Here is a 14957-nt window from a genome sequence, read left to right on the forward strand (position 1 = left end):
ATATTCAGTGCTGATCTCTTGAAGGAAGTTCATTCATTCACTTTATAGACTTTGTACTTGCCCAAGTGGTATTCTTTTTTTTCTCTCACCATTTATGAAGATTGCACTTTGAATAACTTGAAATGAATCTAGGATTGTGTTAAGGAGCCTAATTTTTTCAGAAATGTAGAATCTGTTATAAATACGTTTGATTGATATATTGCTTAAAAGACAGCATTGTCTTCCTGTGTTGCCCCTTTCCAGGAGAGATGTTGATTGTGACATTGCTAAAAGTAACACCCAGCAAATCAGGAGTAATGTGTAGTAGTATATGTTTTAAACTTATCAACATCTTGAGCTGCAGTACCTAATATGTAGCTGCATGGGAGTTTTTGTCTGTGATTGCTGTATAGGTTAATAATAGTATTCTCTTGCTGCTGGACAAGTAGTTATCATGTAGTCTGGCTGCTTTATGTAAATTAGACATTTAATGTTGCTGGGCTATATGTGTAAGTCACATGCCAATGTATTTTAACATTATGCAGATGGGGTAGTGTACATTTTAGCATCACTAAATATGTATGTGTATTGAACTGTCCGACAGTAGGGTTACATTAATCAGTCTTCAAAGTAACCAAAACAGTTTTGCTAACAAAAAATAATACCTTTTTTAACACAGAACTGTAATTAGATGTTATACTGATGTGAATGTAGACTTTATTCAGCCAATCAGTATTACACAATGGTTGAAAATTGTCTTCATATAAATTTGAAGGTTTGCCAGAAACTCTTTATGACAAAGCAACTGAATGTTCCAGGATGCCAAAATACACGGTATCATTAGAATTTTCTCGATTATCCAAGGACATATTGTATCAGTGATAGTTAAGTGTTAAATGTGATGCATTTCTGATAATTATATTTTAGATAGCTTAACACTGAAAATTATTATCCAGTCATTCATTGTAAGCCAATAGTGGCATAGCTATATTTTACTATTGCAATGTAAATGTAGATAAGAAACTCTGCAATGTATGCAGGTTTCTTAAAACTTTAAAAGATTTATGTGAGAGAAGGAGGAAAAGTCATGTTACAGCACCCGATATAGAGCTGATGTGTGTTTTGTTGGATGTAGCATTCCTTTACAGTAGCTTTAATAAAAGCTCTTTTTCAGGGAATCTTCACATGACACCCTGGCTGTGTTACTGTTTACTCTTGTATGGGATTACCTTTGATTGCTAAGTCTTTCCTTCATATCCTGTCACTAAAGGTTTTTTTTTCTATTACTATCACAGTAAGCAAAATCAGAGCTATAAATATGATTTCAAGACCCATGTTATTACTTCCTGAGCAGTTCTCCTAATCATTGACAACTTGTGTGATCTTTCAACTTTTTTTTTATTTCATGCATTATTCACTTGTCTCATCATCTGACATCAGTATTTTTGCAGTGATCCCTTGTCTCATGTTCTTACATCATTGATTCATTAATTGAAATGACATGAAAAAGATTCTTCTAATTTTAGTATATCATCATTGTTGTGCAATAGTGGAATGTACTGAATGCTGTACAATAACCGAATGTACACAGAATGTTTTATTATTAAGCATTCCTTAAAAAAAAATTAGAAAATTGTATTTATGTGTATTTAATGTTTTAGGTGTTATAAGTTATGTAGAGATGATTTATAGCTGCATTGTATACCTTGTACAGACTTACACTATTTTACAAAAGTGATTTGAAGGTACATGATTTCGTTCTTGCCTGGTATACTGAGACATAATACCATAGAGGGACAAGTTAATGAACGTATGACATCTTAGAGTAAAAGATGCAAATGGAGAGATGCTGTCTGAAGTGAATGCAGTCATACGTCAATGGAATAAGTATCTAGAATAATTGTTGAATCTGAAGGATTCAACAATTATTCTAGATACTTATTCTAAATGGTCACTCAAACAAGCCAAAGCTTGTTTGAGTGACCATTTAGAATGTAAGGAGGGTAATTAAGATGTTGATAATGGAAAGACAGTTGGAGTTGAAGGAATTACAAGTGAGATACAGCTGTTTAATGGTGATAGTGTAAGTAATTGGCTGACTGAGCTTTGTAAGATATTTCTAGAGAAGGGAAATGTTCTGAAGGTATGTTTGAGAGGAATATGTAACTGCTAGATCTGTTAGATATGGCATAAGAACTATGGAGATATGTAGAAGAAATAGTAAAAAGGTTAGCACAAGTGAAAGAATGGTTCAGGGTATATTGGGATGGTGTGGTCATTTGGATAGAATGAATTAGAAAGGGTCAGATAGGTGATGTGAAAGAGCTATTGAAAAAGAAGGGCCTTAACATCTAGGAACCTCTAAATAGGAGTGATTGCTGCAGTGTGTGCAGATGCTGAACTAACCCTTGGTAAAAATCTATTAACATGATACGCACTTTTTTCTTTAAAAGAGTGATGTACTACTTTACTTCCAAGGTATAACTGCTATCCACTTTATTGTTATTTGTGGTATCGTGTGCTATGACACTGTTTTACAAAATACGTAAACGGTCATTTTACACCTCCTTCTCTTACTCCAGAATTTTTGTATAGAAAAATTAGTTTGTCAATGTATTCCACTTATAAATCTTATGGAAAAGAAAATTGTTATTCATTAAGATGTATGCTTCGATCTTGGTTTACATAAAATGTTACTTGACATAAAAAATATCACCTGGAATAACAGTTTGCTAGTCAATTTACATATGTGAGTTCACTAATGGGGACACAGAGCTTTTTGCCGGCTTCCTTGCAGAGATCTAGGGGTGGGCGTCACGCGAGTTCACCTTCAGATGCCTTTGGTGGCCTTGTTTCACATGGCCTTGTACGGGATGAGACGACTACAGAGGATCCCTTTGGCACTCCAGAGAATTTAGGCAAAGGTAACCTCTATTAGTACATTTCCTTTGCTTCAGTTGTTGTCACAGTTTTCTGCTTGTATTCATCATCTTTGATGTGGGTTACCTGAAATTATTATTATTAGTACGTACACTATACGTATGATGTACCTTTATTTCTAGATGGTGAAATTCACCATAATTTCATGTTCTTTATGTTTATTCCTCTATCAAATTGCCTTATGTAACATTGCATATCGTTAAACTTTCAAGATACAGTAATTCCATTTTCAGAGGTCACACAGAAGAGTCAACAAAAACCAAAGGGTTTAATTTTTACATTATTTTTACTAATATGTAGATTGTAAGCAATATGTTAACTCTATCACACATATAGTATTATTATAAACAAGGAAAAGGAAAAGAAAAAGTCAGAAAGTCATGTACCTCTTGGATGTTCCGTAGTCTACATCAGTAGCTATCCACCGTATTCACTATGGAAGTGTAGTATGCAGTGTTGGTAATGTAAGGATATTGATACAACACATGGTCAAAGATTTATATAAAAAGAATGGCAGTAGTATTTGAAATTTAATAAAAAGTAACACTTATATGTAACAAAGAAATTCAAAGAACACATCAAAACATTACTATTCAAATTATTTTTCTGATTTCTTTATTGATATAAGTAATAATCATAGCAAAAACATTATATACTAATTGAAAATACATAACTTCCATACAAATCCAGAGATAGTATCATCCATGATACACACCTAACTTGTCATTTGGCTCAAATTAAATTCTTTTTCTTCTTCTTGCTTGAATTATAAAAAAAACTGAGAATTCACATCTAAGCTATTCTTAAAGTTTTCATACAGATGAAAATGATAAATAATGAAGTGTATATCAGAAGAATTGGCTTTTCTAAGTTGCATACTACTAGTTACATTTTGTATAAAGTATTCTCCTTCAAAGTGTAATCTATACCATACATAATATACTGCAGTTTTCATGGATGTTTGTCAGGGGTTCTGGCGGTTTTTCTGCATATTTTTATTCAGTGTTATTCCAGATAATGCACCCTCAACTACCTTCACATCAGAAGGAATAAAAATGTTGAAGCACAAGAATAGCCTTAATAGGCATTGCAGGAGTACTGCAAACTACACACACATGAAAGAAGAGATTAATTCACCAATAACTTGAATAGCGGAATTTGCTTGAAATTTTTTTTAGCAAAATTGTAGACCATTATGACTTACTATATACATATTCTTTTATTCAATTCCAGGAACACGTGATTCACTAGAATTTGAATGGCAAATGACAAATTGGTCTGAATGTTCACAGACGTGTGGTTTCACCAGCACTTCCAGTGGCTTTCAGGTAAATTTTTTTCTGGGTGTGTGCATTTGTATTAATAGCATGATAATTTGTTCCTGATTATGAATTAGTATTTGACTGCCTGTAAAGGCATTTAAAGTTTGTTTTGTTATATTTCTTGTTTTGTTGCATTTTATTCAAGAAACAAAAAATGTTGAACAGTAGCTACTGTTAGGGTAATCTAATTAGGTCTCTGAACTCCAAGTAAAGCTGTCACAGTGCCGTCAAATAGGAAGTAGTATATAAGGTGTGAATAGGGAAGTAAGTACAGTACTCTATGGATCTTCTGTCAAAACGAAATATGATTTAGAAGTGAAAGCAGAATTTTATTTCTGCCATGAAGTTTTTGAAAATTCAGGATTTAAGCTTGTTTGTTGTAATTTTGATATAAATACAACTATATAGATACTCTTGTTTGCTTTCTGTATAGGTTCGCTCTATCCAGTGTCTCGTGCGAGTAAATAATGTAAGTCGACCTGTTGATGGTGCATTGTGCCAGGATGCTGGATTAGAGGCACCAGTTACAATGCAAAAATGTGGACTTACAGAATGCCCTCAGTGGCACTTTGATGAGTGGTCCGAGTGCGAGTCGTCTAGATGTTACACTCTAAATAAAGGTATGTTTTTATAGAGCAAATAGTACACTAGATAGTTCTTGTTCAGTGTAACCATGTGTATGAAGTTATTTACTCAGTACCTAAGTCTAGAAGTTACATCCTAAATAAACGTATGTTTTTTATACAGCCACTAAATCAGATAGTTCTTGTTCAATGCAGCCACGTTTATGAAGTTATTCACTAATAAGACTAAGAAGGAAAATGACAGTGCATATTCTTGATACTAATTAAAGGTAACGATGCAAGTCCTTTCATGCCGATTAATATGTACTGATTAATCCCCATAGCTTTCCAGCGACGAAATGTTGTATGCCAGCTGCACAATGGAACCATTGTCAACAGTGAGCAGTGTGATGTACGGACACGACCTCGGCATCGCCAAGAATGCTATAATCAACATTGTACTGGGGTTTGGAGAGTTGGAGATTGGTCAGAAGTAAGTAGTTTGGAGACAAAACTGATCAGGATACCGTAATTTTTTTATCATCGACAGAAATATTTCATTGTTACAGGATTTGGCTTTCTTATAACATTTATTTAATTACTGCAATTGTACATTTTAATACACATTCATTTTGCTTAATAACTTATAGAATCAGATTGTGCTTTACTTTTTTCACTTAAAAAAACCTTTCAAACACATTTTTATAATATAATATATAATATAAACTAACTGTAAAAGTGTAATTTACCTAATGTTATTTAATAACACAAAATCATATGTGGAAAACCAAAGATACCAGTTAGCACAAGGGCACATTATGCATATGTGTGTGTATATGCTGTATCTATATATCTATATCTCTATAATATTATAATATATTATATCTATATAGTATAATTCTAATCGGATCTAATCTTATTAATTCTTAATCTAATCTTATATTATCCTTATCTATATATATATCTATATATCTTATCTATACTAGATATCTATATAGATATCTATATAGATATCTATATAGACATCTCTATATTATCTAGATCTTATATCTATATAAATCTAGCATCTTATATTCTATATAATCATATATCTAGATATCTAGATATATTCTCCCCCCCTCCCCCCCCCCCTCCCCCCTCCCCCCCCCCCACCCACCCATATCTATATATCTATATATATCTATATCTATATATCATATATCTATATCTATATCTATATAGATCTATATCTATATATCTATATATATTTAATCTATATCTATATCTATATCTATATCTATATCTATCTCCTATCTATCTATATATCTCTATATATCTATATATATATATTGTCAAGGTTCAAGTTAAATCCACAATTAACAATAGGTTATATGGAAAAAACAATAAAACAATTACATTTAATTAACAAAACTTAACATATCAAAACATTACCAATTAATTAACATAACCAACATAATAAACTAAATATTCTGCCCAATACCAAATCCAAAATATCATATGGTATAATAACCGTACTCACAATGATCAGAGAAGTTCTTAACAAGCGCTTACGAGGCAGGAGCTGGGACGAGACACCCAGGTGGCAAATCAGCCAGAGCGAAGGAAAACGTGTGGGGGGGATGGGGAGAGAGGGGGAGTAAGGAGAACGAGACAGGAGGGGGAATCAGAAGGTAGGTTTTACAAGGATACTGGAGAGCTGCATTTTAACTTAATTTAAAGATTTCGTACTTATTACGAAAGAAGGTTACCATTAGTTATTTATTTGGGTATATACAATATGTACACGGATCCGTTTACTTAATGAAGAAAGCCGGTACTTGACATCTCCTCCCCGCTGAAGAGATCGTAACCTATGAAGGTACGATATTCCCTGGTACGGGTGTTCTTGACAGTGCATCAGCTATAAGATTGTCTTGACCACGAATGTGCTGAACACTGATATTGAAGTTTTGCAAGTAGAGAGACCATCTTAAAATTTTCTGGTTCACATTTCGAGCTCTGTTCAAGAAGACGAGGGGGTTGTGGTCGGTGTACACAGTAATGGGGTTATTTGTGGAAACGTAGACTTCATATTTCTGCAAGGCTTGTACTATAGCTAGGAGTTCTTTCTCCACAGTAGATAGCGACCTTTGGTGCTTCTTCAACCTGCATGAATAGTAAGACACAGGGTGAAGCAAGTTAGTTTCAGGCTTCTCTTGTAGGAGGACAGCACCAACACCGTAGTCACATGCATCTACCTGGAGAACAAAAGGTTTTGAAGGATCAGGAGTTGTTAATACTGGTTTACAGCAAAGTAGGCTTTTGATCTGTTTGAAGGAGTCTTGACAAGATTCATCCCATACGAATTTAGTCTTGGTACTAGTCAAGTTTATCAACGGATGAGCTACATTACTGAAATTCTTGCAAAATCTACGGTAATAGGAGGTCATTCCAATGAATCTCATTACTCTTCTGTGTTTGTAGGTACGGGATAATTTAATATAGCTTCTATATTAGTGGTTTTAGGCAAGATTTCCCCGCTTCCAATAACATGTCCCAAGTACTTTACACGAGCTTTAGCAAAGTTTGATTTAGCAAGATTTATTGTCAAACCCAACCTTCTAAATCTATCAAGAAGTGCTTTAAGTTTACAAAGATGTTCCTCCCATGTGTCAGATACTTCAAGAATGTCATCCAAGTAACCGTAAACCCCATCCAGATCTCTTATGACATCATTTATCATTCTCTGAAATGTGGCAGGTGCGTTGCACAGACCAAAAGGAAGTCTTTTCATATTGGAACAACCCAAAGGGAGTAATAAAGGCGGACATCTCCTTCGCTCTCCCTGACAATGGGACTTGATAATAACCCTTCAGCATATCGACTTGGGTTAAATATTTCGACTTACCAATGGAGTCCAGTATATCATCAATACGTGGCAGGGGATAACTGTCTTTTATGGTTACTGAATTTAATTTTCTATAGTCTGTACATAACCTGACCTTACCATTAGACTTGGGCACTAGTAAGCAAGGAGAAGCCCAAGGAGACTTGCTAGGCACAGCAAGTTTATGCTTCAGTAGATACTCGACCTCTTCTTGCATTACCTTCCGTTTTTCAAAGTTGGTTCGATAGTAGTGTTGTCGTATAGGACGAGTTCCTGGCAATAACTCAATGTCGTGAGAAATAACACTGCATTCTCGGGGATTATTACTGCATACATCTTCATACTGTCGTAGCAGATTCTTAATATCACACCGTTGCTCCTCATTTAGGTGCTGTAGATACTGCGGAAGAGATTCTAAGATTTCTTTATTAGAAAAGTCAGCCCAAGATGGGATTTCATTTAGGCCTAAAGAATTTACATCCTTTAAGGTGGTGGACTTTTGTTTTACAATATCTGTGTCTCTGGAACAAAATAGAGCAGCAGAGGAATCGGCATGATATTCTTTAAGCATATTGACATGGACTAACTGAGTGCTTTTACGTCTATCTGGAGTTTTTATGATATAATTCTGATTATTTAAAAGTTTCTGTATAACATAAGGGCCAGAAAACTTACTTTTAAAAGGAGAACCAGTAATGGGATAGAAGGCCAAGACTAAATCTCCCACATTAAACTTCCTATCTTTACTGTTTTAATCATACCTAATTTTCATCTCTTCTTGATTTTTACACAAGTTGTTTAGGGCAAATTTATGAATCTTATTAATATTTCCCTTTAATTTCTGTAGGTACTGACTCACTGTTATAGCCTCTACGTTATACTTGTCAAGTAACTTATCTTTAACTACTTGTAAAGGACCACGTACTTTACGACCGTATAGCATTTCAAAAGGGGATACACCTAGAGACTCAGAAGGTACTTCCCTAATTACAAATAGTAAATAGTCTATGCCTTCATCCCAATCAGATTCAGATTCAATACAAAATTTCCTAAGCAACGACTTTAAAGTCTGATGATGCCGTTCTAATGCTCCCTGAGATTCTGGGTGATAAGGAGATGAGAGACACTGTTTTATACACAACTCATTCAGAGTTTTCTGAAAAACATCACTAGTAAAATTGGTACCCCTATCACACTGGATTTCCTTAGGAAACCCATAAGTTGTAAATACTTTGAGTAAGTGGTTAAGAAAATTTTTAGAGGAAATATTCTTGACTGGAAGTGCAATAGGAAATCGTGAGGTAGGGCACATTATAGTCACAAGATATTGATTACCTTTCTTTGTCTTAGGCAGTGGACCTACACAATCTAGGATAATTCGATGGAAGGGCTCATGAGGTACAATAATAGGATTCAAAGGTGCCTTTGGTATAACCTTATTAGGTTTACCGGCAATTTGACAAATATGACAATGTTTAATGAAATTTACAACATCCGCCTTCATTTTAGGCCAGAAAAAATCATAAGCTAAGCGGTTGTAAGTTTTAGTAATTCCAAAATGTGAATAAACATTATGAGCGAGCTCCAATAAATCCTTACGTAAATCATGAGGGACTACTAACTGTTCTCTGTCACTCCATGTTTCATCATTACCCAGCCTAGGAGGTCTATATAACCTGAAAAGTACATCATCCTTAAAGTAATATCTAGGTACCTTTTCCATTCCTTTCTCCAATGCTTGCTTATAAACACCCTTTAAAGTTGGATCTTCTTTCTGTAACTTTACAAGGCTTTTCTTGTTCATTTGTACTTTATCTGCGGGGTTGGGTACACTTACTTTCACTCGATCATTATTAACCATACTGCGGGTCATCACATTAACACAACCCTCCACTTTTGACTCCTTTTCATTTTCCTCTTTTTCGTACTCACGATCTCTTTCATTCTCACTTTCCTCTATTATTCCAAGAGTTTCATACATTATCAGATTGGGTAACAACAGTTCTCCAGCAAGATCGTTACCAAGTAACACTTGTACATTTGGCAAGGGAAAATTCCCTTCTCTAACAGCCATTTTTACTTTACTAGTTACATACGGACAATCCACGAACACTTCTGTAAGCGGCAATAGTTTAGCGTCAGTTAAATCCCTGACTATGACATTTTCATCAAGCAACGTGAGATTTGGAACAACATTTTTAATTAAAATGCTTTGGTTTGAACCTGTATCCCTTAACATTCTTACTTTAATGAGTTTATCACTACTGTGCAATGATATTGTACCGTTACAAATGAATTTTTCAAACAAATTCTTATCCTGTGATACGCAATGCATTGCAGATTCTTTACCGGCGTCTGATTTGTATCCTGGGAACACCTTAACTGGAGCTCTGTTTTCAGTCACTTTTCCCCTCTTACATGCAGGATTCGGACAATTACTAATCATGTGGCCTTCCTTCTTACAATAATTGCAAAACAAACCCCTATCAGTCTTCCCATCTTTATCACCCAGCGGTTCTGCTCTATGTTGTTTTACATTACCCAGACTGCCTTTATGTATTAATGAATAGTTATCAGCCAAAACAGCTGCCTTTTTGAGATCCTTCTCTTCCTTATCAGCTATATACAACATGATATTTTGAGGGAGACGTCTCTTAAATTCCTCAGTTACAATGAGATTAATTAATTCCTCATAAGTAACTACATCTTCTGAGTCAAGCCACTTTTTAAACAACCTTAATTTTTCTGCAGCAAATTCAGTCCAAGTCTTAATATGGGGCTTAACATAATTACGAAACTTTTGACGATAACCTTCACTAGTTACAGCATATGCATCTAAAACAGCTTTTTTGATTACCATATAGCTCAATTCACCTACCAGACTACCAACAACAGTGGCAGCCTTCCCGACCAACTTAGGCTTAATGAGCCACACCCATTGTTCAAGAGGCCATTTCATGTAAGAAGCCAAGTCTTCGAAATTCTTAAAAAACATGTCAACTTCAGTCTCATCGAACTTAGGAACTAACTTGATGCATCTAGTCAAATCAAATTTCATTGGTTGTCTAGCTTCTAGTTCTAATTCTTGCTTTTTATTTTCCATAGCTAACCTGATTTTACTCTCTTCCATTTGTTGAGCTAACTGAGCTTCATAGTCTAATTTAGCTTGAATAAACTCCAATTCCTTTTGCCGTCTTTCTAATAAAACCTCAGTTTCCTTTTGCTGTCTTTCTAATAAAGCCTGATTTTCTATTTCCAATTGTCTCTTTTTCTTCTCTAGTTCAGCTTTTATGGTTTCTCTTTTCATTTGCTCTAACTGAATAGCCAGCTTCATATACTCTACATCCGACGATTTATCACCCACGTCTACGATATACTTGCTGCCCTCAGAACTATCCACTAGGTCTTCACTTATACAATGCTGTACTATGTAATTACGTACTACATCCTTCTTTGCATTAGGAGGAAGAGCTACCCCAAATTTAGCTGCTAACAACAAAAGTTCATTCTTATTAGCGACAACAATGGAAGTCAGGTGTGACGCTGGGTCACTATGAAAATCATCAACACTAAAGAGCGGCATTTTGAGTTAAGAGACGTCTACCTGTTAGTAACACCTTGTAAACAATTGCTACTTCTGAAAGTAGGATATATAGTCTACACCATATACTGTGTTAAAACACTTTTAAGTCATAATATATGTGCACAATGGAAACTGGGAAGCGAATTCTGAAGTTAACACCTCGGAAAAGAATGCTTCGGACAAGGATAATTAGTTATAACGAGCATTTACACGAACTACCCATGTCGACGGCCGCTAAGCAAAATATGTTACCTTATGATTTTCTGCTGAATGCTCCAAATACAACGAAAGTGGTTAATCAGTGCTCAAGACCCGATTATAAACTATTTTGGCTTAGTTACAAGCGTAATTAAAGTTTAAAGACACTTAATTCGATGGTGGCTCGCGGACAGAACAATAGAGATACCTCGTTAGCACTAAAAATAAAGCTTACTCTAAAAGGATTACGGTATCACTGTTGACACATCACTGAATTACTTGCGCACTGTAACATTAATATTCAACACATGATAATCATATCCCACGATCAGAATACAAAATGTTACGTTGAAATGGATTTGGGCAGAATTTAATTTTAAATTTAGAGATCCCGGTCAGGCCCCCATTTGTCAAGGTTCAAGTTAAATCCACAATTAACAATAGGTTATATGGAAAAAACAATAAAACAATTACATTTAATTAACAAAACTTAACATATCAAAACATCACCAATTAATTAACATAACCAACATAATAAACTAAATATTCTGCCCAATACCAAATCCAAAATATCATATGGTATAATAACCGTACTCACAATGCTCAGAGAAGTTCTTAACAAGCGCTTACGAGGCAGGAGCTGGGACGAGACACCCAGGTGGCAAATCAGCCAGAGCGAAGGAAAACGTGTGGGGGGGATGGGGAGAGAGGGGGAGTAAGGAGAACGAGACAGGAGGGGGAATCAGAAGGTAGGTTTTACAAGGATACTGGAGAGCTGCATTTTAACTTAATTTAAAGATTTCGTACTTATTACGAAAGAAGGTTACCATTAGTTATTTATTTGGGTATATACAATATGTACACGGATCCGTTTACTTAATGAAGAAAGCCGGTACTTGACAATATACACATATAATATATATGCATATATATATACACACACACACACACACACACGCACATATATATATATATATATATATATATATATATATATATATATATATTGTATATATATATAGATATATATATATAATAAGTATATTTATATTATAATTATTATCTATATAATTAATATTTGTAATTATATACAGTGTTCCCCCCCCCCGTATTCGCGGGGGATGAGTACCAGACCCCCTCGTGAATAGTTAGAATCCGCAAATGTTTGGAACCCCTATGAAAGCGCTAAAAACAGCCTATTTCGTTAGTTAAAACTTAAGAAAAACCACTAAAAATTTTCATACTTGGTTTTTTTAATAGTTTTATCACAAAAAGTGCATTTTATGATGAAATTGATCACAAAAACCAGGAATTTGTGGATATTTCTCACTGAAAAATACTGCGAATGCGTGAATTTTCTGCGAATAATGCGGGGAAACGTTCCCGAGAGAAATCCGCAAATGTGTGAGTCCGCGAATCCGGAGAACACGAATACGGGTGGTCCACTGCATATATATAATATATATATATATATATATAGAATATATATATATCGAAATAACTTGATCACGAAGTATATAAAACGTGATGCTATGTATAAATAAAGGTTTTTTTTGCCACGAAGGAAAAAAATGAAAAAACGAGTTGGCCGAGTACTTTCGGTCCTATTCGGACCCTTTACTGAGGCATACTGATTTTGCAAAGAACACCATAGTCAAAAGAAGGCTTAATATACAAACTGACACTACCAAATTAGCCATAAGGGTGATTTTCACTCTACAGAGAGGAGGAGGAGTCATAGGCTAGCCACACCTTGAAGGATACCCGCGGTAAACAAGTGATTCTTCCAGAAAAACAGTACATTTTGAAAACAACACGGGAGCATATACAATTTAATATCATGAATTTTTACACAAATTTTCCCAACAAAAATTATTATTAATGAAAAGACGAAAGAAAATATAAATATATATATATATCGAGCAAGAGAGAGAGAGAGATGAGAGAGAGAATGAGGAGAGAGGAGAGAGAGAGACGAGAGAGAGAGAGATTAGTAAGAGAGAGAGAGAGAGAGAGAGAGCTAATAACTATACATGTGGAACTAATTTATTAGTTGTTCATTTATTTTGAGGTCCTTCATAAACATCTTACAAATATATGGGTCCAAATGGTACATTCCCAGACTAAGATTTAGGTTGTTTTTATTAGTGATTTGTATAATTGCCGATTCCAGTAAATTTCTTGAAACATAATCATTAGATCTAGCAATTACCGAGGCATCACCCCAATTAATACAATGAGATTTTTCACTCAGATGGATATATATATATATATATATATATATATATATATATATATATATATATATATATATATAAATATAATATAAGTATATACACTATACCGTGTATGAGCAAATATAAATGTGAATAAAAAGAGGAAAAATGGTAGTTTAAGGACGCAAATAATGATTCGGACTGCTGCTAGAGGGCCATGGAGAGCACTTATATATGCTGTCCATTTTAACCAGGGGGATTTTTCTTCTGTGGAGTGACTAGAAGTTTACATAAGGCATTTGTAAAGTAATAGGTTTGTTATGTTCATTATGAAACATTTGTTATGAAATAGTGCATGCTGTATTTCTTTATAACTTATCTATATTTCTCTTTCAGTGTACTGCTCCATGTGGAGGACATGGCTACAGAACCAGACTTCTGCAGTGTGTTTGGAATGGCACTAAGAAGGCTGCTGGAAATGCATGTCGAGAGTTGCCTAGGCCTGAGGTGGTCCGCTGGTGTGATGGACAACCTTGTCCTGACCCTAGTATGTAATCTACAGTGTGGCTCATGAGGTCATCAAACCAGGTCAAGAGGTCTACAGGTACAGTGTTGCTACCGGACGGTGCATGGTTCACACTGCTGCATTCACAGAGCTCAAAGCAATATGTGTCACTGAGTGTTTGCTGTTTAGATTTTTTAGCAATTTTGTGCTGCTCAATGATTTTTAGAATGCTTAAAGATCACTGCAGATTCTCCTCTACGCTTTAATAAAGAATAGTTTTATTTTATGAAGGCCGTTTTTCCTCATTAACTTTGTTTTCTTTTGTATAATAATATTTTTCTTGTTGAGGAAATGCATTCTCAGATTTTTTCTATGCTATACCATACTGCATATATATATTTGATACAGAATTTAAGTCAGCAAATATTCTTTTTTACAAATGTAGCATTTTTTATGCATACCACTAGTGCTGCAGTAACTGGAATATTGACAGCCAAGCTCAGTCTTGAACAGCAACACTCAGAATGACCTTTCATTTGCATTAATTAGTCAAGATTGGTGAGAAAATGCACAGCATCTTAGCTAGTTCTAGCATCTACTAACACAACACAAAACCCTCTATCATTATTTTAGTTTGAAAACAAGCCTTGTTGATTTGAAATGAGACTAATTGTATATATGAAATTTATTCCTTTATGTATAGATTTTTATAACTGGGAAGGTTCTTTTGAGATGCCTTTACAGTTTTCACTTAATCCAGTAATGAAAATCTTAACTCATGGGAT

The 14957-nt window shown here is 34.6% G+C and overlaps 1 protein-coding gene across 10 annotated transcripts in view; it reads left to right on the forward strand.

Annotated features, from left to right (window-relative positions):
• Positions 1 to 14957, forward strand: part of LOC135216129 (protein madd-4-like) — an 832309-nt gene that overhangs the window by 790721 nt on the left and 26631 nt on the right. For 6 of the 10 annotated variants that reach the window (XM_064251194.1, XM_064251195.1, XM_064251193.1 and 3 more), the window contains 5 exons: positions 2753 to 2903; positions 4153 to 4247; positions 4675 to 4861; positions 5149 to 5297; positions 14064 to 14214. In XM_064251194.1, coding sequence (XP_064107264.1) covers positions 2753 to 2903; positions 4153 to 4247; positions 4675 to 4861; positions 5149 to 5297; positions 14064 to 14214 — 733 coding nt within the window. Of the gene's footprint in view, positions 1 to 2752; positions 2904 to 4152; positions 4248 to 4674; positions 4862 to 5148; positions 5298 to 14063; positions 14272 to 14957 lie in introns of all 10 variants that reach the window. The other 4 variants (XM_064251198.1, XM_064251203.1, XM_064251200.1 and 1 more) reach the window with 2 other exon arrangements.

The sequence above is a fragment of the Macrobrachium nipponense genome, chromosome 6 (assembly GCF_015104395.2).
Source record: "Macrobrachium nipponense isolate FS-2020 chromosome 6, ASM1510439v2, whole genome shotgun sequence".
Lineage (NCBI taxonomy): Eukaryota > Metazoa > Arthropoda > Malacostraca > Decapoda > Palaemonidae > Macrobrachium > Macrobrachium nipponense.